Genomic DNA, 25,273 nt, shown 5'->3' with positions numbered 1-25,273 from the left:
TAGATGTGAATTATGTGCTACACATATTACTCGGTAATGATTTATCAGCGCCTCGCTGTCGGCCGGTTGATTTACACCCAGACAGACTGACATGGAGAAATCCGAACTCCATTTCAACATCTATGAATTTAGTGTGACCTTGATATTTGGCGACAGGCAGAGTGAAAACGTCTAAGAACATATTTTTCAGATGTACACGATGAATCCCTTGGATGCCGAATGGATCACAAAAAGCCATTAATTCCTATATTGTATCAGCTCCTGTGAGCTTTGCAATTCACTGCTGCTGAGAGGGAAATGTTAAATTCATCAGTTTGTCAGAGGAGCTCTGTTTGGACGTCGCTCCACGGGAAAACGGAAGGTGTTGCAACCGGGGAATTAGACTAGAGTTTCACATCCTGCTTCGCGCCTCAGGGTTTTTGGCTGGTTGTTTTGGGAGGTCCTCCGGCAGCCTGCCGCACGGTGATCGGGAGGCACAGTGATGTGACGGAAGCGACACACGACAGGCAGCGTCTGGAAACAAAGAGCGAGGTACGTGTCGTCTGTCTCCTCATCTGCTGTGTGTTCATGTCAGTAATGGTGAACAGTATGCGGAGGAACAGCGGTGTGCTGCGGGCCTCCTGCATCTACTGATACTGCTGTGCGCTGCTCGGCGACAGTGTAGCACACAACAGAAATATTAACGCTTTGTCTCAGAAGTTCCTCCTGCGGGATGAAACTGCGCTACAGCTGATTATCCGTACTATTATTATTATTATTATTATGATCACAGCCTGTTTTTTGTGAGCTTCCATTATAGTAATAAGTGGGTTGAAGTCCTGTCTAAAGACTCTTTCAGTCAGAAGCAGTAATTAGACAGGATGGTGCAGTCTCTCTGAGTCCAGTTAAACCTTCGCGGAAGTGAATTTCATCAAATCTGGTTTTATGTGCGTGAACACATCCAAGTGTGTCTGTTTCTCTGTTACACAGTAAAGCACATATCAAGTTTCCCTTTCTGTAGCTGTAAGAAGAGATGGTGTGATGCTGATCAGGTCCACTGTGAGACAGATCTGACATCTCTGCAGATATGTTACAACAGCTAAGGGTGACATAAACATGCAGCTTTTAAGATATATGAAGGCAAATTACTACAGAACACGTGGGACATTTATTAGATACATAAAAACTAAAGCAGTCTAATGCACAGTCCTGCAATTAATCCTACCATGAATGTTCCCATACAACTTTGCTCTTATAGTTGCCAGACTTTTGTGCTTTGATGGAGTTATTGTGCTTAAACAGGTCGGTTCTTGATTCCCACCCACATTCAGAACCCCTATATGGGGTGTAGCCTGCTGGTGAGAAATCCAAAGTGCACTGCCGGGACTCCAGAGGCATACTTGCATGTGATTTAAGCACTCATCAGTCATGTTGATGAAGGTTCTCAGTCGTCCAGGTCATGGTAAATCTAGGTGCTGTATCGTAGGCAACTGGACGTGTTTCAGTTTCTTGAAGACGTTTCACCTCTCATCCAAGAGGCTTCTTCAGTTCTAACTAACTGGAGGGGAGTTGCAGGCTTTTAAAGAGTCGTTAAGGACATGTGTGAGCTCTGAGTTTCAGAGTCGTTAGGGCCACTTGTGGGTCGATGGTCAAACCGGCCTTCATGTGGGTTTCTGAGGCTAGGTGAGCCCAGGTGTGAATGGTTGTTAAGCAGGTCTGGGGAGGGAACAGCCAACTCCTCTCCTGTCCACAATGAATCTTTTCTGCTTTTTTATTTTGTTCGTTGTGATGGTTTGTTTTCTGCCTGTAGTTATTCTGGGGGTTTTAGAAAAACTATATTTCCAAGTTAAAGTAGGCAGTCATAGGACAGTAGTAACACCAAATGTTTTGTATTATTTTAGATCTTTGTTTCTGTAATATTCAGTGCAAAAGTGATGATGGTCAAGGGGCATTTGAAAACGCTTGTATTATAAAGAAAGACTACACATTTTTTTAAGAAGTACAATTAATATTTGAGTTTCTTTTGCTGTCCATTGCAAACACATATGAATTAATTAATTCATGGGATTAACAAGAATTTTGGTGGTTTATTTCAATTGAAAAACCTTTAAGTGAATCTGGGGGAGTTAAAGGGCACCGATTTCAGACAACCACCCTTCTAGTGTTTAGCCTATCCTTACTTACTTAGTCCTTATTTGAAAAGGGTGGGTCAAATATTCAACAGTTACAACAAAAAGAGAGAATAGCCCTTCAGTTATGTAAGGCAAGACAAGGCAAGTTTATTTGTATAGCACAATTCAGACACAAGGCAACTCAAAGTGCTTTACAGGGGCATAAACATTACAATAAAAGAAATGAAAAATTGCATTAAAAATACATTAAAAACAAGTAGGATAGAATAAGACAAGAATAAAGAATAAAAGTCACAGTGCAGTTCAAAGCCTTGAAACTGCTTCGATGAAACGCAGTGGCAAACAGAAAGGTCTTCAGCCTTGTTTTAAAAGAGGTGAGAGTTTAAGCAGACCTGCAGTTTTCAGAAAGTTTGTTCCAGATATGTGGTGCATAATAACTGAATGCTGCTTCTCCATGTTTAGTTTTGGCTCTGGGGACTGAAAGCAGACCTGTAGCTGAGCTAAGTCCTTTTATCCTGGATATATTCTTAAGGTGATAGTAGGCTGACTTAGTGTGGCTGCTGAAATTCAGGTCTGAGTCCATGATCACACCAAGGTTTCTGGCTTGGTTTGTAGTTTTCAACATTACAGATTGAAGCTGAGCAGAGACTTTTAGTCGTTCTTCCTTGGCTCCAAAAACAATTATTTCAATCTTATTTTTGTTTAACTGAAGAAAACTCTGACACATCCAATCATTGATTTGTTCCATGCATCTACTCAGCGTTTGTTTGGGATTATGGTCCACTGGTGAGATGGTTATGTAAATTTGTGTGTAATCTGCATAACCATGGTAACATATTTTGTTGTTTTCCATTATCTGAGCTAGAGGAAGCATGTAAATGTTGAATAGTAGAGGCCCCAGAATGGAGCCCTGGGGTACGGTATTTGTATTAGCCCAATCATGGTTTCATTTTCACTCAGCATGGTCAGTATGAGGCATCTATTGTTGAAAAAACAAAACCAAAAGCAGGCCACTATAGTGTCAACTGACCAGCTCATGATCTCCTTTCACACCATTTGAACCAATAAGATACACCAGCCATTCCCAAACTAAAAAATGATGTGGCCCATTTTGAAATCGGAATATTATCTAGGGCACGCAAACTTGAATACAAGATATGCCTATGTGATAATGTTCTGGCTCAAGCCCACATTCTTTGTGATGATGAGTTACTTTAAGAAGAAACTGGAAAATATCACCCAGGCATCATAATAAACATATATAACCATACTGGATTCTAAGTGCTATATCTTAGGCAGCTAGACTTGTTTCAGTTTCTTGAGGCTTCTTCAGATCATATGAAAAAACTGGTCTAGTTGACTACGAAATAGCACTTAGAATTACTATGACCTGGATGACCACGGACCTTCATCAGCAACCATCCTGAATGTTACATGCAGGGCTGGTGCTGTGTTTCTCTGAACTTGTGGCTGGTTTTCCAGCCAAAGATAATTAATGGAATCCTGCCTTGAACTCCAGGTTTCTGTTTTTGACTGAATTGGGAAGAGACAAAGCTACTCTCTTCAGTAAAACTGTGGACATTACTTGTAATTGTGTGGAGGCTTCTGTCTCTACTCTGCTGAACTTTGGGATTAGTAGGCCTTGATGATGACACCATGCCACCTGTATCTGGAGAAAAAGTGAGAAAACTATTCAGTGAAAAACTACAAGTGGATCATCTGAAAATAGAGCTTGAAAACATTTTTATGTCGCGATGATCTTGGCCAAAATAATTGTGATTCACGATATTATCCCGATAATCATATAAATGTGCTTCAAACCCTTAAAATGGCACTAAAACATACTGGGATCACTTTACATCACATTTTGTTAAGAAACAAATATGTTTATTGCACTACAGATAGAACACACATTTTTTTATGAACATCCATGAATCAGGGAATCAGTATAGGACTGTACACTATTGAGCTAGAGAGAATTTTCAAGACAGTTGTAAGGATATTCACAATCACCCTTACAATGAGATCTGCGATAAAATCTTACATTGTCCCATCTCTAACTGTGGTGTTATAAAAGAAGGTGATACAGTGCACATGCAGTAGTCTCAGTTGTTATCTCTGTTCAGTGTAAGTCATTATCTCACCCATGTGCTAAGAATGATGGTTAGCGGGTTAGACATGCCACAGAGCTCTGTGAGAAAGCTACATGCTGTTACTTAAGGAGGTGCACTTCTGGCTTTACTACATTTTAGATGTTGTGGTAAGATGTTTGTTCTGTGTGTGACTATAAGAGGAAATGTTGCTGGCAACATATTCAACATGTTGTATACTTTCACTTTCATGCCAGAAACATATTTCTTCTTGAAAAAGATTATCAAGATTCTTTCGGTCAGCACATTGCAGTGAGAGGATAGCTTTCAAACTGGATGAGATGATCCATAGTAATGAAGGCCTAATTTAATGCATGACAGCAGATTCAAATCCAAATCCACCCCATGTCCTTTTGACCCTGTGAATGCATTTAACCCCACTTTGCATTCTGTGCCTTTTACAACATCAGTGCCCAAAATATTCCTCTGTTTGCAGAGGTCAGTATCTCCATATTGATTACAATTATGTTGTGAGGCAGCTCGATTTGAGAGATCCCGTGATAATGTGATTTTGCAAATCCATTTCACCAGGCTTCAAACAATGCACTTGTAGAAGAAGAACACACAGGTCGAACTAATCTGCATCATTTGAGGAACAACTGGCAGCTACGGACTAGTTTAGGTGTCACAACCAACGAGAGAAGCGACTGTTCGTTTGACACCAAAAATGACAGCTCCCCCTGCTTTTGCATCTGTTATATCTGAACTGAAGAGAATATTTAATTGAAAGAAACACAAAAACAACTCTGAAGCTTTTCCTCAATGGAAAAGATGTTTTCCATTGTTTGAAAAACAAAGATGTTTGACAGTGCATGCATTACACTTGCATTTGCGACTAAAAGTTGATGTGTGCGAACTGTAAATTGCAACTAGGAGGATGTGTGCAAATAGAAAACTCAGCCGAATGAGCCACTACTTCTTTCACACAACAGCAATGACAAAAATGGCGTCACTGCGCTGGACCAATGCTGTCCAGTCTGCCACAAAACTAGAAGAAGAACCAATGATGTTGATTGATAAATCACGGGATCCACTTGTCAGTGTGAAAGGGTCTCCAGGAGCCACAAATAAAGTTAAGGTTTGGGGGGTGGCACAATATGGAGGTCAGTGAAGACACAAACTGAGTCTCAGTTTCCAGTTTTCATTCCACACTACCTCCTTTTGAACAACACTGTTTGAACATTGAATCAGACATTTAAAAAAACAACTAGTGCACTTTTTGTATTCAAAAAAATTATATTGTTTCGTCTGTAAATATCTCTTCATATTCCTTTATTAGGGTAAAACATGTAATTTCACACTTTTTTCATTAGGCCCCCAAGTTTCTGTATGTGCTCCTATGGGATTCTTCAACTTAGGAGTACGTGGTTCTTTGGAAAATAGTTAGCGCCAAGCCCTGAACTGACTCCACTGGTGGTACTGAGGATTGTGCCAGTGTGAAATCCTGGGGCTAACGGTTTGCTTCGCCAGAGGCTAAGAATGGTCTAAGAATGAATAAACATTCTCAGAATGTTTTTTAGTCCTGAGCTGACTGCAGTGTCAAGAGACTTAGGCCCTGATCACACCGAGACTGGTTGCTTTTGTAAATGTAAGTTGGATTTTCACTTTGAGATGACCAAACCAGTGTACAAAGGAACCAGCATGTAGTGTTCCTGCGTTTCTCTGTGTGTAATGTTATACTGCTCATTAGAATGAAGCATTGTTAGGCTAGCTGCTGTAGACTGTGTGACACTCACATGTCCTGTCGGTACATTTCCTGAAGGAATTATTAAAATGACCTCAGTATGTGTAGAAATGTGTCAGAAAGGGTTCCTACCAGAAATACTGGAGGTTCCACACAGGAGGCAGGAGGCCTGCTGTTTCATGTGCTCATACATTAGTGTGTTGGCTGTTTCATATTGTGTATAGCCTACATTCCTCTGTTGTAAAGAGGGCGGTGTTGCACTGATATGGACAATGAATCATATGAAAGCATTTCACAGTTTCTTTCACACACATACTGTGGGGTTTTAGTCTTTTGTGCCATATCAACTGGTACAATGTTGATAACAAACAATTTTGCAAAGCCCAGGATTACAATTTTTTTTACCATACAGCCCCAACATTTATAACTTTTTTCACACTCCTGTTGTATGGTTAAAGGTGCAATATATAAGAATTGCCCACCTGTCCAATTCATACTCAATATAAATAGGTGGCAGCACATCACCAAATTAACTGCTGCTGACTGTAGCTGCATTTAGGTAGTTCAGTAGCTCAGTTAGTCATGCAGGTAGTGGTTCGGACTGGGAGCTCAGGGACCAGGGGAGTGTCAGTGTTTACACTACTAGCACAGGAGTGTTGGACCAAGATCGGCCCAGGCTAGCTGGTTAGCATGCTAGCTTTAGTAGACATATCTGCAACACAATACATAGACATCAGAATGTTAAAACTCTTCTTTCTGTTTAATTATTTTAGTGCATTTTCGGATGTTTTTGACTGAAACACTACATGGTTACCTGTAAGTGCATAACTTGTTACACTTCAACCCAACACCCCGACCTCGTCACCCTTACTTTGCGCATTGCCACCAAGGCCAAAGTCAAACAAACAAACAAACAAACAAACAAACAAACAGACCAACCTCCTTCCTTTACTGACTTCTCACTCTTTGTACTATTAAAGACCTTTATGACAGAACAGCCCGTTAAATCAAGGTTGTCTTTCTTAGAAGCTATCAGTATTGTCACTAAACTGATAAAAGATATAAATGTAATGGCTCCACTACAGGATACAGTATGACTTAGCGAGTTAATGATTAGCCTATACTTTCCCTGGTTCATATCCCAATGCATCTGTTTGCATTGAGTCTAGTCATGTACACTCAAAGTAGGAGAGAGATGAACATTATTGTACATGATTGTTTCATTCCACTCGATTTAAATGACAATTCTGTTAATATTACATATCACCTCATCTTCATCAGATCGCATGTGAAGACCCAAGCCAACGATGAAAGTGTCCCTCTAACAAGTATTGTGTGTAGGGGTGGGTCACACAAGAATCTAGAATCTTATTTCCTGTGATCCAGAATCAATTCACAAATGTCAAAAATGTATTTTCTAAATGTTAATTAAAAGCACTATCCTGAGGGAACGAAAAAGGCAGAACTGAACTGCGGGGGTAGTACAGAACCGGTTTGTTTGCTTGTTTTTATGAGTAGAAACATACAGAATAACACCTGACTGATCCTTTAAACTTGCAGACAGCCTGGATAAGAACAACCTAGTGAGAAATATGACTTTGTGGTTTTCTCTCTGCAGGATGAAGATGATATGAACTCTCACAGCTCAGCTAGAGCCTCTGCTGCATAGATGGAGCGGCTCCACTGGGTGCAGCATCGCTGTCGGCAGCTGCTGGAAAGAGACTCGGAGCGAGGCTGGTACTCTGCTCCCAATGGCCTGCCCAACAAAAGCTCCCTGGATGCCCACAGCTCCCCGCAGAGGGTCAGTGGAAAGCGGAGAAGGGTGTTTGCCCACAATGGGCTCCACCAACAGGAGTACGAAGCTGTGTCCAAAGGTTATAAGGGGAACGCCATCCGCACTACCAAGTACAGCTTGTTGACTTTCATCCCCATGAACCTGTTCCAGCAGTTCCACAGGTCAGAATTCTACTTGTGCAAGCACCACAAAAGAGATTTATGAAATAATGACTTTTTTTTTTTGGTTTTAGGATTTGCTAGTGAGAACCGGCCTTTTGGCATGATAATTGGTGCTCTATCTGAAATTGCCATGTTGTTGTTCCTAGACCATCATTGAAACTGACCTATCGTACTGTTTTGATGTCATAGATTTTTGGCTTTTGTTTGTGTTGTTCCTGGAACATCATAACAAAATGTTGCTCAAGGACCATCACTTGATTCTCAAGTGACAGTCTCAGTTGGTGCAAACCATGGTGGTGTCATGGGTTGATGCAGGACTTTCACCAAGGAGACCAACATTTGTATCCCGGTTTGAACATATTATTATGTATATTGCGAGTTGCAAAAGCTGTGACATTACAAAAACGTGATTGGTCAGTTGCAATGATGGTCCTCGAGCAAAATTAAATGTGATGTTCCAGGTCTAGTAGTACACTGTTGGAAGTAGTCTGGTACTTTTTGGTCTTTTGTACATTTGTAGTTTCTACATACTAATTTGCTGTACTGGGCCTTCCTTTGTAGGGCTGCCAACCTGTATTTCCTGTTCCTGGCGTTGCTGAACTGGGTGCCAGTTGTTGAGGCCTTTCAGAAGGAAATTACCATGATTCCTCTGCTGGTGGTTCTCACTGTCATTGCCATCAAAGATGCCCTAGAAGATTACAGGCGCTACTTGTCCGACAAGAAGGTCAACAACAATATAGTGCAAGTGTTCTGTGGGTGAGTCAACCTCTATGAGCTTAACGACCAGTTCCTGTTTTCTGCTGGGAATCTGTCCTTGTGAAACCTGTGACCTTTAACAAAAGAGATGATCTGTTGTGGTCTTTAGGTGATGCTACAGGACAAAGCGTAAAAGTAAAGAGTGCAAGTAAAATCGAATATTCAGGCTGATATCTGAAAACCTGGACGAATAAAACCCAAACTATCTAACTACTAATCAGCATAGTAAGTAATTATAGGTCCATGGGTCCTGCCACCCAGGTTCACAGAGCTGCCCAGTCAAGCATGAGCCTCAAGACTGCTACAGCTTGTGTCTCATTCATTCAGACAGCAAACAAGCACTGGCTGTCACTCGTATTAGTGTTTGAGATGGGAATTTCAGTTATGCAGTGAGTGCATTGCAGGCACGGTGAGCAAAAGAAACCAAACTTTGCTTCATTATTTTGGATGCAGCCACCTTCACTTTCTTTCTGGCATTCTCAGCCTCCCTTTACACCTCCTCCAGTTAAACTACAAGCATATATATTTATCAATATGTGTGTGTGTGTGTGTGTGTGTGTGTGTGTGTATGTATGTATATGTATATTTGTTGATGTAATCCCTTTCAGAACAAGTTTTTTTTAACTAAATGACAATACAGGTCTTTTGTGACTTTGTTCCAAAATAACCCACATGAGCAGTTTCTGATCTTGCTCGCTTAGAACCAGGACGTTGTGTCAGTGGCCTCCAAAACGGTTACAAATTCACATGATTGTTTCCTGATCTGTCACCACTGTGATGTAGTTTTGGCACAGAGATTATTTCAAGATTAGGTTGTGGTTATGGTCAAATTAAACCGTTGACTTTTAGTCAGTAAACAGGAAACAGTGGTAAAAGAATCAGCGGTCTCCTGTCACACACGTTGTTAACCCCAAGATTGCATCAACCCCTATCTGAACAGAGGTCTTTTTAGACTTTTTCACAAATGATTAATTCACTCTTTTCTTCTCAGAGTCAACATTAACATTTGTAATGATTGTCCCACTAGTATTGCAGAATGTTCGTACTGATCTTATCTGTGAAAGATTCACTAAGAATGCATTTCAGTTGTTACTCTATAATATTTGTTGCAACTAAATGATTAATATTTCTATTGTTCTGTTTAGGATACTCATTTGGTTAAAGTTCACCCCAAAATGATAATTCATTATCTACCTACCTCCAAGCAGATGGAAAGTCACATGAGGTTCAGCATAGCCAGTTGTTAAATCAAACTCTTACAGGAGTCAGACAAGAGCAGAGCGAAAAAACATATTTTCCATCAAGAAAATTCTTCTTTGCACTTCTTTCAATTAAATATATTCCCCAGTTCTGTTATTTATTTGTCCCTTTTACCTCCTGTGTCTCAGTATAACTGTGTCCGGCTGTGTTGATGTCTGTAGCTTTATAAGTTGGAAGAGCCATCATTTCAATATGTTAGAATAGAGTACAGTAATATGATCTGCTCTGATCTTGAAGGATCGTCAGGAAATCAATAACGGCACAATTCCCGCTGCTGCTTTCCGTCACTCCTTTTCACCTTTATCTGATTACACAGTCTCTTGAGGCCATTGTAAAACTTGAACCTTGAGTTTGTTTACAGCATGACGCAGAGGAGTGGCGATGAGTTCCGTCATCAAAGTAGTTAACCATCCACTCATCCCTCCCATTCCCACATTGCCTGCCATGTCTATGCCTCTACTTAGGAGCGATAGGCAGACAGTTTCCACATCAGTCTGGTCTGTTGGAATTAAGGACAACATGAAAGAGGAAATACAAGTACAGCTGGAGAACAGTTGCAGGTAGCGAAGGCTTCCGAGTGGAGACAAACCGGGTGGCGGATCTGAAACCACTGGAACAGTTGACTCATGTATAGCTTGAATCGTCTGTATCCTTCTCATTTTACCAAGGAGCACCTGCGGAAGAAGAGGACGGTAGTACCTTCTTCCACAGAGGATGAGGAACTGAGGCAACTCCTGAAGTTGTATAAAAACAACAAGATCCGGACCACAAAGTATTCTGTCCTCTCCTTCCTGCCCAAGAATCTGTTCGAACAGCTCCATCGCTTGGCTAATGTCTATTTTATCTTCCTTGCCGCGCTCAACTTTGTCCCTGTGGTGGAGGCCTTCCAGCCAGAGATTGCTCTGGTTCCTATCGTACTGGTGCTGTCAGCGACGGCTGTCAAGGATATCTGGGAAGACTACCGCAGGTTTAAGTCAGATCATTTGATCAACAGGCTTCTCTGCCATGTTTACAGCAGGTAGGCTTTTAGTCAGTTTGATGTGACCACAACAACTTCTATCATGTCTTATTCTTGTGGACCTGTATATTCCCTTTCAACGTAAAAAAGTCTGGAAAAATCTCATTTTTTGTTTCAAGAAAGATAGTTGTGATCTGTTGTGTGCTCTTTTGTTTTAGCTTTCTCTTGTAGTTGTAGTTTCACAAGTGATATTATTAATAGAAAGGTGATTGAATTAATTGAAATGGATACAAAACCTTTGGCCAAAAAAAATCAAGGTTTGGAAGAAATGTAATTAGTGGACCTTGAGCTTGTCTTTTACCATTAATTTCCAAGGTCAACAATAAACCTTCAAGCTCAAGCTGCAAAACATCTCTGTTAACAAAAATGCAAATACAGTTATGGAAATCATTACTCTTTTATGCTAATTTAGAATCAGAATCAGAATCAGAATCAGCTTTATTGGCCAAGTATGTGAAACACAAACAAGGAATTTGACTTGGTTTTTTCTTCGCACACAATGTACATAGACATAGACATGAACATAAACAAACATAACAACATTCAACTAGAAGGAACAAGAACAACAAAGAACAGTGAGTTAAAAGACTTCCAGTAAGGCAACAAAACCGAAGTTCAACAACCAGTCGGTCAATGAACCTTTAACAAAGGATTGTCTTCACGTCATGGAATTTAAGATGTAGCCTACTTCTACTAGACAAATCCTGCCCAACAACTTTTATACTATTGTGTTGGATTAGGTCCACCGTCCATAATTCTTAGTAAATATTTATTGTTAAGTGTTCTTTACGCTGGAGTTTTAGTTTCTTAGATAAGTATTAATTTCAGTTTGACTGGTACTATATTCAGTGTACAATGTACAATGTATTTATTTAGACATGCACACATGATCAATTGTGTGTGTGTGTGAATTATGTAATAAATTGCAATAACAGTCTAAAAAGTAAATATATATTTACTTTGAACACACAGAAAAGCCTGTAGCTGAAATAATCATTATAAATGGTAAAAACAAACAAAACAAACAAAAACGGCTCATCATGTCAGTGCTATATTTAGATTGCAATAAAAAACGGGTGTAGTTGGACGCTACCTACTGACCTTACATTGTAAATACTGTTCACTGATGGTAATGCCTTAGCTCTGCCCTGCTGTATTTCAGTCATTGCCTGGAAATGGTGTTGGACTGTGAGTGTAATAATTAACCACTGATTGCATCACATCACATCGGAATAATACCTGCCAATCATAAGTGGGTTCTCTGAACTTTTAAGAGTAGTATAGTTAGAAAGACTGGCACTGTTTCTGTTGTCAAAAGCCAAATAAAAGGTTCAACTGTATAGTCAAGCAGTATAGCCTTAACGTATATTGTTCAAAGTAGTATTCATCATTCACATTGATTGACTTGTGTCCACCTCCTGTGGTTTTTCAAATTTCCACAAATTTGTCCACAAATTTGTTTTGCATAGTGGAACTCCAAATTGTTGCCCATGGAGAAGACTATGTGACATCCAAATTATGGTCTGTGGACAAAAGAATGTTGTTCTGCTCACCAACAAATTAGAACTGTTGGTTGTAAACAGCTGGAGCCAAACCATCAACCAGTAGCTGCCTTCAGTAGACACAATGGTACTGTGACGCCTTAAATTTGAGAGTGGATCAGTCAATCAGGACAAAAAGCATACAGGGTCTTTAAGTCTAGTCCTTGACTGTAATGACTGCTCCCAATGTCCTTTTGTATTCCTCTTTTTGTGAATGTCACCATGTTATTTGTGCGTGTTTTTAATATGCATTTGTATAATCAGGTTACAACATCAGAACCAGGATCATAAAACAAGTAGGGCTATTTTTGCAATACCAGAGTCCTGCCAATGTTGAGGCAGCAGATTTCCCCTCAACACACCAATTTGTTCAAAGACACCCTCCATGGTAACGCTTTTTAGCTCTTCTTGATTTTGCATCTTAACCTGACCCCCCAGGTGGTTTGTTACGCAGAGCCATCTGGGAAGTTGTCTTTGGGAACTGTTTGGATAAGGGCAGACGCTTTCCAAAAATACTCGCTGATTGGATGGAAAATCCGTCTATCACTATCTGTCACTGGCTAACTTAAACCAACCAGATCAACAGGATAGTCTTTAGTGCTGTTCTTTTCTCCTCTTTCAATTAAATATACTATCCAGTTCTGATATAACTGATGCTATAGCAGCATCTAAGCTAACTTCTTGAGGAGCCACCATTGTTTTTTTCGAACCGTCACTTCTCTCACTGATCATCACTCCTAAACCACGGCAGTAGCCACTAGTAGTAGTTCTTCATAGGATGCTGGTTGGTTCAAACCCTGTGTGCTCGACCGCAAGACAGCAGACAAATTCTATTCAAGTTTCAGGATGCATGACAGCACTTTGTCAGCTTTCCCAAAGGTAAATAATGACTTAGAACTGTCTTTAGATGCTGGAAATCGCCATTTTGAATATGTTGGACCTGTGAAGTTTAATATGATCATTGCATAATCTTGGATCGTCTCAGACATGTATTAAACATTCAGTGTCCCAGTGGTTTAATTCGTATTGCCATAAATATCTTCTTTTTTTTCTCTCTGCTGTCTCCTGTGGTGTACAGTACCACCAGGCTCAATCTTAGGCCCTATAATGTTTTCATTGTATAAGCTTCAACTGGGCTCCGCAATTGGGAAATACAGCATCCACTACCATTGCTACACTGCTGGTGACACACAGCAGAAATACTCCTTTAAACCAGGTGAAGCACTTAATCTTCAGACTCTTTTAAGCCGTGTTGAGGATGTCAAACAGGGGATGACCAAAGATCCTTCTTATTGGTCTCAGTGCTTTTACTTGAGAGCAACATTCTGTTCACACTGCTGCCATCTGGCAAAAGATACAGAAGTATCTGCTGCCATACCACCAGACTACGGAGCAGCTTCATTCCCCAGGCTGTGAGACTCTTGAACTAATCCTCAACACATCATTGTAAAAAATAGATGTAGCAGGACTCAAGGACTCGATCATTATTTTGTTTTTAAACCCTTGTTTAAAAAACTGCAATACATTTACCTTGTGCCTTTATTACCTTACGTCTTAACTACAGTAACGTTATGTGAGAGTTGGTGTGCCCTACCTTGGTTGCAGCTTTTTTAAATTTAGTAGCAATAATCTCTCTCTCTCTCTCTCTCTCTCTCTCTCTCTCTCTCTCTCTCTCTCTCTCTCTACTTGTCTCAAGAAGAGACCCTCAAGGTACAAGTACATCTATTTGTACTTAAGTGCGGTACTTGAGTAACTGTTCACTACCACTACTGCCTCTCTGTACACTACCCAGAAAAATAAAAAATAATGCTGACCGCTCTAGATCTTTTTGCCATATCATTATGTTAATTTACACTGTAATCTCATGTTCACAAAACATTCTGTGGTCTCTTTTTCTACTCAAACATTTGCGCAAGACTGTGTTAATCTTCTTTTGTGTCTACTCATATTGTCCCATAGCAAGCAGAAAGCGTACATCGACAAGTGCTGGAAGGATGTGCGAGTCGGAGACTTTGTCCGTCTGTCCTGCAACGAAATCATCCCTGCTGACATGCTGCTGCTGTATTCATCTGACCCTCGTGGGGTTTGTTATATTGAGACCGCCAACCTGGACGGAGAGACCAACCTGAAACAAAGACAGGTGGTTTTGGACCTCCCATTGCAGGTAATACATGAAGTAGATTGATGAATATAAGATGTGTCTTTGCTTCTTTTGTGGCCCGCAGAGCAAACCCTTTTTCTATCATTCTCATTAACTTTGTGTACATGCATACCTCTGAGAACTAAGTGGTTTCCATTGAGAATGCTTCTTTTAGCTTCCCATGAAGTCTTGCTCTATATGCCAAACTGGTCTCCATCTCCTCAGAGGCCATGCTCACTGGGAGCTGCTTTTTTTTACTCCAATTACAAAAACTGTTTTTCCTCAAATGTAATTCTTATAGCTAATGCAACTTTACAACAAAGAACAATGCTTTCAACTATCCTATTAGTGGTAAAACAAATACCAACACTTTGGGTTGGTGGCTGGCCTGACCCCCCAAACAAAGCGTCATTGTCTGATGACCTTGAAATGAGTCTCACAATCAACTATTACAAATACAAGAAATGTAATTCATATGCATATGGAGTAAAGACAAATACAGCTCAATGTAATATGCACTGCCCTAAAAGTTGGTGCAGACAAAAAAAGGCAGTAAAAAGTGGAGTGGCAACCAATGTTATAATAGTTTTGGATTTTTCATTATAGTTTAGTTTTAGTTAGTTTTGACTTTTTTTTCTCTAATTCAGTTAGTTTTAATTCGTTTTTAGAGCGGGTTTGCTAGTTTTAGTTAGTTTTCATTTTTTACTAAATGCTTAGTTCTAGTTTAGTTTTTATTAGTTTTAGTATTAGTTTTAGTTTTTTCATACTTTGGCTTCCTCACGCCCTTTATGATCTCTTTCAATTTGTGCTTTGCCTTTTCCATCTTAGCTCCAAGAAGGTTATTCACTCGCGCAGCACCGGGTGATTTGAATTTTGGCTCGAGTGAAAAGCAAAACTTTTTGAAGGCAATCGAGCCACACAGTCTTGTAGAAATACCAGTCTCAATAAACATATTTACAAGTGCATCTTCCCGCTTGTGGTGTTCCTGCGTGTTAACTAACCAGCATCTATTTGGTCGTCGGTGAAAGCAGTCCATTATTGATGTCTCCTCCTTCCCGGTGCTACCTGGCCGGGATGTTGCTTCACTTTCAGGGGAGCTACTTAGAGAGGCCACTTTGTCAAGGTACCTGCCATTAGCCTTTTTGTGCAAGCTTCTCAAATGGACTTTCAGATTTGTGGGGTTTTTTCCCTTGAGAAGTATTCCACAGATTGTATCACCTGTTTCCACGACAATGCACTTGCTTTTGTCTTTCAAAATATTCAAAAAAATCCCATATAGGAATCTGTCGCTTTCGCCCAACTTTTGACGCCATTTTTTGCCGTAGAGGGGCGAAGAGAAGCCGACTCTGGCCGGCTCTACACGAGAAGTGACGGACCGTGAGGTGCTGTATGGCGCCGCCAGCTCACGTAAAATTGCTTGAGCGAAATAAATCGATTTCATATCAATCCGAAATTGACAAAGATGAAAACGAAGGGAATTTTATCTATAATTTCAGTTTGTTTTAGTTAGTTTTGTAATCACACAATACAGTTTCAGTTAGTTATCGTTTTTTTTCTTTTAATTATAGTTTTTATTTATTTCAGTTAACGAAATAACGAAAATGTTTTTTCAATTCTAGTTTTCGTCATTTCGTTTGTTTTCGTTTACGATAATAACCTTGGTGGCAACAAATCCCTGTGTCATGTCCCTCCAGTTGTGGTTTGCATTGTCACATATGTGTTATCTGCAGGTTTGATGGAGGTTGTTTTGTGTGTGTTCCAGGGAGGAGAGACGACCCTTGAGAACTTTCACAGTCGTATCGAGTGTGAGAACCCCAACAATGATCTCAGCAGGTTCAGAGGTTACATGTGAGTTTCTCTTCATCTTAGGCCAAAAACATGGTCCATGCCAAGAGGTAGTAACACAACACAAGCACGAGCTGCATCTGCAGGCACTACAGCATGAAAGATTGAGGTCTAGCTGAACATGTCCAAATGTTTCGACATATATATGACACTTTGTCACCTCCTGTCTTCTTTCCTTGTCTATTTTTTTATCTCTTCCTTCTGTGCAGTAGGAACAGCAGTAAACATTCCTCCACACACGTCATGCAGCTGTCCAGTTTATGACTGCCCTGTGTTATCTCCACCTGTGCTTAAGAGCACAGTAGGTTCACTAAGGACGCCTGTTTGTGCCAGCTGGGCAAGGCACTGTTATTTGCACTGGCTTACTTGCATGGACCATGTTTCTGACCTTACAGTGACTGAACACATCTGGCACACACATGCCATGAGTTCTGGCTGTTATCCAATGCCATAGCTTAGGAACAGCAACTTGACTGGTGCAAGGAGGCAGTAATTCTAGTTTGGCTGCAATGTTGATATATCTTTATCATTTACCAGAACCTGCCCAATGTACCATTTGGCTAATGTTACAAATGTACTGTATCAGTAACAGGTTTTGGGTTTTTTTTAGCTTATAATGCAAAAAGATGCTTGAGATAATTTGAAATTCTTAAATTTCCAGTGAAGTTTCAGTGCACAGATGTCATTTTAGACAACAGAGTTCATTGTTAAACTGTAACATATCCTGCCTGTGCAAAAAAAGTGTGTTTATCAGTTGATAAACACAAAAATATAGTTTTCATAAAAATGTTGCCATCAAATGATCACAGGGTCACACTGTATACAAACTTACAAAGCTGCTAACCATTTTTAATTGCTCTTGTCTATCTCCTTTGAGAAATCAAATACGCAGGTCTCATATTTATTTATTTATTAATGTTTTAATGGTATAGTAAAGGAAATGTTTACTACAAGCGTCCCTGCATGTGGCTTCCACCAAACAGTGCAGTAAGGCCTGCTTTAAACCATCACACTGCCTCAAACACACTTTTAGTTGTCTTCCAAACATACATATGCATGTTGTTTCACAGGGAGCACCCCAATGGGGTTCGTGTTGGCCTCCATAACAGCAACCTCCTGCTTAGGAGCTGCACCATCCGCAACACTGAGACTGTGGTGGGCATCGTAGTGTATGCTGGTAAGAGCACTGAATCACTCATAAACATCTGACTACTAGTAATTACAGAGCTCTCAATTACAAGTATGTTTTTTTTAATGTCATAAATTCTGAAGGTGTCCTCTTATGGTCATCATCCCTTTGTCCTGTAGTCTCAAGCACCTGGTGGGGTCATGGATGTACTTTCAAAGTGTAATAGGACTTGCCTGCTTCCTCCAAAACAGCCTCAGTCACCACACTGCTGAGTGTATTTATGCAGTTCGAGTTCATTTTGCATGTCGTGACAGGTGTAAGTCGCGTCTAGAGGGATCATTTTCACAACATCAGCCAATTCAGGGTCCTTTATAACCATATAGTCCAGTACAGAGAGGAAAAGCCCCCCCCCGACATGTTTTCATAGACCTCTGTTTCAGTGGAAGGTCTGTTATACAAAACAGTCAGATCTGAACTCCTCGTTGACTCCCTTTATGCTCCAGTAGACTTGTTTGCATTGTAAACACATTTGAATCTTGAACAACATATAAACACACTTTTTTGCATCTGCACCTGGTAATGCACCTTAATACACACTGTTATTATCTTTATTATGCCTGCAATCTGAAATCATATGCAAATAAGGTAGGGATGCTGCTTCATGCATTCATTCAGTGAGTTAGTTTTTGCAGAGGAACGGCTTCTCTTTAGCCTTTTAACAGTTGAATAGGTAGAGGAAGCTGCAGTTATCATAAGGATGTGGTCACATTGTAAACATTACCTTGTGGCAGATCTGATCAGATCACAGTGCTCCTCTAGATGAGCTGCTGATCGATCACACTTTGACTGCAGTTTGTTCTACACACATTTACAACTGCAGGAACATCAGTTTTTTTATCAGTATCCACATATAGATGACCAGTTTGAGATGAGATCTGACTTCATCTTCTGATCTCAACTGGTACACTCTATTATTTTATGTCTGATGCTTCTCTAAACGTGGTTGTAATACATGAAATACCACAAGTGCAAAAATAATCATTATGTACAGTGTGTGACCTCCGACTCCAATGAACCCAAAAATCTTATGTACCATGGTCTTATGTTAGATGTAACTGTCTGCAGCTTCTCTCCCTCTTCCCAACAAATATGTATTTAGCAAAGCAAAGCTTTGAGCCAATGCCCAGATTATCTCCAGCCATTCTAAACATCCTACATGTAAGCCGCTTGATCCAACCTCCCACACAGAGCCTATAGAGTCTGTATGGTAGGTTTGTCTCAATATATGGAATCCCTATGTAATGATGTGTGACCAAAAAATACCCCAGCTGCTTTGTGTCTGTTGAGAGAAGGGATAAAACAAGTGGAACCAGTCAGGTGAGTGGGAGCAGGCATCCACCACTACTACCAACTCTGAACTGTATGCAGGTCCTGTTACAGTACTCGTGTTACATTTTCACATCATGTAAGCAGTATACTCACATGTACCGCTCGTTATAGATATATATGGTCGCAGGAAAGTCAGAAGTTATCTTGGCATTGATCATGTTTTCGAAAAAGAGTTAACAGTGTCATAATCAAGCAGATGCACTAGTTGCCTTGCACAGCATGAAATCATGTTTGTTTTACTGAGACTGGAAACTGTCAAAAGAAGGCGAACATTATTAACATAGCTCTGTAATTATGAGGCCCAGCCAAAACTGAAATCCTGGCACCGTGCCTGACAGACGGACTGGAGACTGATATCCATCTTCTTATCTAACTCTCTGAAATAATGAGCATAAGCTATTTCCAAAAATGTTGAACTGTTCCTATTAACATTGGGTTTACTGCAGACCTGTAAATAATAAATAGTATTTATATTATCCTTATATGCTCAAAATGCCCCACCACAAATGTATTGATATAGAAACTAAATTTTTCTATGCTCCGGCAAGCAACCATGCCCTGCTGTTATGGTTAATCATGAGCAAATATGATCACAATCACCATAATGCCTTTATTTATCAGCAGTAAGATATTCCAGGCAATGGCGGTTGCTCAGAGCAAAATGTAAGTCAAAGCAGCGTCCTGGAGGACTGCCGTGATGCTGCAGTCATGGAGTCATTTACTTTATTCACTCACAGAAATTCTTCACTTCATTAAGCCTGAGTTGTGCTTCTCTGGGCTGGAAAGAGAGGTTGTTCAGATAGACTTGTGTGTTTTTTTTGTTTTTTTTAACTCCTATGTTAGGTTTAATTTTGTCTCCATTTCGAACCTTCCTCCCGTTACGCATTGAATCAACCAAACAACTAATGTTGACTGCAGTTTGATGGCATGTCTGCGTTGCCTCCTCTGCATGCCTTTATGACTTGCTGTCACACAAACAGTCTTCTTTAAGTAAAGTGGTTTTGCCAAGGCGTTGACATGTAGCCTACCTTCAGAGAAGCATCATTACAGCATTACTCAAATGATTTACAGACAGGGTAGCTCTCATCAAGTGGTCCTGTGTTCATTATGTTAAAGGCCACACTCTAACAGCATAATGCTGCTTAATTCAATTGGTTAGCAGCCTGCTGACGTAGTAATAACCTCAGAAAGTGTGCAGATGTTTCAATGCTGGGGAGTGTAGTGTAGCTCCCTTTATTCTTCCTTGTTACGCCAGTCCCTGTAAGTCCCTAGTAAGATTAACTATATCATTCGATCATGTGAATAGTATATAAAAGTTACAGTAAGTCTGGTGATATTCCATGTTTTTTTTTTCTTCTTTTTGTCATCAAACCTAATGTGCTGATCCGAACTGACAATGAACGTATCCTGCTAAAAAGTATTGTGTGTGTATCACAACCTGATTCATCTTCTCTGAAGACCTCTTAAAAACACATTAGTGTCGCACTGGGTGACATGTTCCTTCATTGAACACACGCACTATAGTTTGTTTTGACTCATTCAGCCACTTTTTGACTCTTTATGGCCATTATTTCATGGCTTCCATATCCTAATGCTGGAGCTACTTTGTGTGGTTGTTGGTGTGCACCTGAATGTGATTGCCAGCTTTCATACCTAAACAAACCGCCGAGAAAGATGTAATATGTTGTCTCAAGTGATGAAACTATTATGAATGCTCATGTCATGTAAAACTCCTGCGAAAGCAAGTTTGGCTGATGTACTTCCTTCAGTATAATGGTCTGTATAACTGAGCTTGGCTGTTGTCTGTTCTCTTCCTGCTGTGTGACTCAGGTCATGAGACTAAAGCCATGATGAACAACAGTGGGCCGAGGTACAAGCGCAGCCAGCTGGAGAAACGTCTGAACACAGACGTGCTGTGGTGTGTGCTGCTGCTCATCATCATGTGTCTGACTGCTGCTATAGGTGTGTATCCACCCTGACTGACGATGCACCGCTCTGACTTCACAACATTAAACATCAAACACGTCCAGCTTTAATCATCAGTTACTGAGAGTGACGAGCTGCTCTGGTGTCGTGGTGTTTTTCAGGTCACGGCCTCTGGCTGAAGAACCTCAAAGACCCGATCTTTGAGACTGATACAGAGACGTCTCCTGCCCTCGCTGGATTCTATGTCTTCTGGACTATGATCATTGTGCTGCAGGTAAATTGGTAACCATTTCAGTCCCAGGCCAGAAAAAAAAGTCTTTTACCAGCTCCAACTATATATCTATTACACCTTTTCTTTTTTTACGGTAACAAACAATACAAGATACAACAATACACAACACACTTTAAAACATGGAACATGGAATACATATAAAATATCCATATGTAGTTCTTCTCCCACTGATGACAGTAGCTAAAAACATGCACCAAATTTAAATTCAACACCTGTTTGTTATGTCTGTCAGTGTATTTACACATTACTTTTTCTTACAAAACAAGTTATGATTACTTTTTTACTCCTCATAGCATTTAATTCCTTTTGCGTTACTCTGCAACATCGTCTGAGCTGCATCGTCATGTGAATGTCAGTTAAGAATATAACATTAAACTTTACATATGCCCACATATCAGCACATCCCTATCCTAACAAGGAAGGCTTACGCAGGATTTTTCTTTTATGCTCTTAAATGACATAAAACTGCATCGACCGATCAAACACATTCAGACAAACTTGCTCAAGTTGCTTGCTCACATCACCATGGCTCTATAGTCGGAGGCATCCCACAAATTGTTTCAGAGAATCCTCAGGGTCAGTACAAGACTTTCCAGGCTGATCGGCCTTTCCACAGGTTGACTACACATGTTGCTGTGTTGGAGTTCACAGATATCATGATAGGTCAGGAGATTGATGCCCAAGCAAGCTCCAAAACACTGCTTGATGGCTTTTTTTCCTTTTATGAAGATAACTGAAGAATGTATGTAATGCAAGTAACAGCATACATTTTTGATAAGTAACTGTAATGTGATTACTGAATTTAGGAAGAGTAACACGGTACATTACAGTGTTCCAAACAAATTTAATGTGATTACATGTTGATGAAGGTTCTCAGTCATCCAGGTCATGGTAATTCTAAGTGCTGTATCGTAGACAGTTGGACTTGTTTCGGTTTCTTGAAAACGTTTCACTTCTCATCCAAGAGGCTTCTTCAGTTCTAACTAACTGGAGGGGAGCTGCAGGGTTTTAAACTCTGTGTGGGAGTGTCCTTACAGAGTCGTTAACACGTATGAGCTCCGAGTTTCAGAAACACATTTAGAATCAGAATCAGAAACAGATTTATTGCCAAGAAGGATTTTACACCAACAAGGAATTTGTCTAGGTGAATAAGGTGCATACATTGAAGACAATAAACAATAAACAAACAGTGACTATAATAAACATAAAAAATATAAAAAAATAAAAGATGTACAAATTCTGCATTAATGTAATGCAAAGATTTCAAGGGCGGTGGTGGGTTTGCAGAGCTGTTAGGGCCACCTGTGGGTTGTTGACCCACCCTATAATACTTTCAGGCTATTCAAAGTTACCACAATGACAGTCATGTTATCCTACGTCACAGTGATTACGAGATAAACAGTCTTACTTTACACAAGAGTGATCTGTGAGAAATGTGTGCTATCACGTGTTTGATTGGCCAACACAGTGTCTTGCCTGAAGGCGTCACATTACATTGTGGCTAAAGCTGAGCCCGGTTCCTCTTTTTTGTCATGACCAGCTCCTGCGTTAACATACCAACTGCATCATCACAGAGGTTCATTGAAATGAAAGAGGTGGTTGTGTTTTCAATCTGAGTCTGTTCTGGCACAGTTTCCCGCTTTATTTGGTTCAATATATTTGTGTTATGTCTTGTTTACATATATAGTAGTTGGTTAGTTTACTGGTTCAGAAGTACTTGTCATATCAATAACTGCATCATGCAGAAGGTGTAATCAGTTTCTCTCCAACAGGTGCTGATCCCCATTTCTCTCTACGTGTCCATTGAGATCGTGAAGCTGGGCCAGATCTACTTCATCCACAACGACTTGGCCCTGTATAACGAGCAGCTGGACTCCAGGATCCAATGCCGAGCTCTCAACATCACTGAGGACCTGGGTCAGATCCAGTATCTGTTCTCTGATAAGACGGGAACGCTGACAGAGAACAAGATGGTGTTCCGCCGTTGCAGTATATATGGGGTTGAATATCCTCATAAGGAAAATGGTAAGTATTGATACTACGACTTTAACTTTCATCAGAGCAGCAATCCAGTTTGGACAGTGAGGTTTTTAATAGAAACAAATACAGCCAGTATGGTGGGCAGACTGAAGAAGAAGGGGGCAGCATTGGGATTTTGACCATTGCAATGTGTGCAGGCCAGACATTAGCAGGTCCACGCATATTTTAATGGATTAGTATCAGCATTTAACGTTGTTGCCATATTGCTACATAAAAAGGTGAATATAGATAGAGTTATAACTCCTATTAGCTGTGGGCTACAACTTATTTTTACCTATATTTGTAACCATGAATGTACAGACAGCTGTCACTGGATTACTATTTTATTATTATTATTATTATTATTGTTTGTTTGTGATGGACATCAGAGATAATGATATCCTTGGGAAGTGAAAGTCGCACTGAATTTAAAAATCTGTGTATCATGTCTGAGCTGCTCGAGTTATGACTGGGTTAGTATGAGTTTTGAGAGAACACCCATGAGCTGTGTCTCACCGCTGCTGCTCCAACTGTCGACTGTGTAGGTGAGCAGCCAAACCAGAGGGTGATCTTACCCTCACTAACCTCTGGTAGTTTTAGAGCACCTGAATGCACCTGTCCCTTTCACCTCACACTGTGTCTCCCTCCACAGTTTGAAAAGCTCTTCTTTATGTCATCTCAATAATAATCATTTAAGCTTATCAATGGATAAGATTTGAGAAGGAATTTCAGTATTTGGATCAAGAAACGTGTGAAAGATAGGGTGTGCCCAGTTTAATAGGCTTCAGCTGTTATTTCAGTGTGCCAGATAGCCTTCATACTTAATCAGCTTTTATATAAATGTAGTATTGGATCGGACTATATTGGCAGATGATATGAAAGAATTCAGATGGAGACTGAGGCCAAAATACGTGTGGACATCCCGAGTGCAGGTCAGGTCAGGATTTTTTGTACAGTCTTGTTCACTGGCCTCCAGTTCAGCAGTAGCTTTGAAATCATATGATGTTAAAGGAAAATTCTAGTTCATTTCAATGCAGGTCTTATTTTTGTATATTCTATTCTATATTCTATTTGTAATCAACTTTTTATTTAAAATTTGAACATTTTTAAAACATTCACTACTACAAATAAAGAGACTGTAAAGAACAAGCTTATAACTTTAATAAGTCAGACACAAAGGGAAAATGAAGGGAATATAAGTGAAACTAAAAAATGAAACAATTAAGGCGAATGACAGCAAATCATTTAAGAATGGAGAGTTCACCGTTACAAAAGGCTGGACCACTGATTTTAATTTAATTATAAATTTTTTATTGCTGAGGGAATCATCAACAGCTTGTGTTGCACTGGTACTTGGTATAGTATGCACTTAACAGACCCAGTGTGACAGACTGTAGTGATGTGAGTGCTCTGTGTGTCAGCTCAGAGGCTGGAGGTGTACGAGGCGGAGGAGAACGAGGCGGCTGGTCGCTCTGTGACGCTCAAGTCGGGCTGCAGTCGTAAATCTCTGAGCTGTCGTTCCCTCAGCTGCAACCGCAGCTCCGTGTCTCTGCACACGCTCACCGCAGAGTCAGAGGACGAGGACAGACTGTCCAATCACATCCAGGCCAGAACCAGCGCCTTCTGCAGCCGCGTGGTCAGACTCACACACGCACGCACGCACGCACGCACGCACGCACGCACGCACGCACGCACGCACGCACACACGCACACACGCACACACGCACACACGCACACACGCACACACACACGCACACACACACACACACACCACTGACACATTATTTGTGTCTCATCCTGAATGAAAATCCATTGAAACTTAAGCAGCTGTATTTGTTCTGCAAGCTGATAAACCACAATGCATTTTTATGGCTGAAAATACAAACTGAGAATTTATAATTTCTCTCTGCTTATCGTAAATGCTTAAAAACAGGTGGAAGTCACATGAATAGATAAATAAGAAAAAGATCATTTGTTGACTCTGGTGTATAATCAATTTCCCCTTGTGGGATTAAAAATAGTAACATTAAATTTAATTTAATTTAATTTAATTTAAT

The 25,273-nt window shown here is 40.3% G+C and overlaps 1 protein-coding gene across 1 annotated transcript in view; it reads left to right on the top strand.

The window, feature by feature from the left end:
* Positions 1 to 61: 61 nt before the first annotated feature.
* The window catches only part of atp10d (ATPase phospholipid transporting 10D), a 36,426-nt gene continuing 11,214 nt past the window's right edge, over positions 62 to 25,273 (top strand). Inside the window, exons 1-10 of the mRNA XM_073483292.1 lie at positions 62 to 531; positions 7,564 to 7,901; positions 8,463 to 8,657; positions 14,436 to 14,640; positions 16,379 to 16,464; positions 17,532 to 17,638; positions 20,810 to 20,941; positions 21,067 to 21,179; positions 22,970 to 23,222; positions 24,638 to 24,852. Coding sequence (XP_073339393.1) covers positions 7,615 to 7,901; positions 8,463 to 8,657; positions 14,436 to 14,640; positions 16,379 to 16,464; positions 17,532 to 17,638; positions 20,810 to 20,941; positions 21,067 to 21,179; positions 22,970 to 23,222; positions 24,638 to 24,852 — 1,593 coding nt within the window. The 5' untranslated portion in view covers positions 62 to 531; positions 7,564 to 7,614. The remainder of the gene's footprint in view (positions 532 to 7,563; positions 7,902 to 8,462; positions 8,658 to 14,435; positions 14,641 to 16,378; positions 16,465 to 17,531; positions 17,639 to 20,809; positions 20,942 to 21,066; positions 21,180 to 22,969; positions 23,223 to 24,637; positions 24,853 to 25,273) is intronic.

Source organism: Pagrus major, chromosome 16, assembly GCF_040436345.1.
Source record: "Pagrus major chromosome 16, Pma_NU_1.0".
Taxonomy (NCBI): Eukaryota; Metazoa; Chordata; class Actinopteri; order Spariformes; family Sparidae; genus Pagrus; species Pagrus major.
This window is presented reverse-complemented; position numbering and strand designations above follow the sequence as displayed.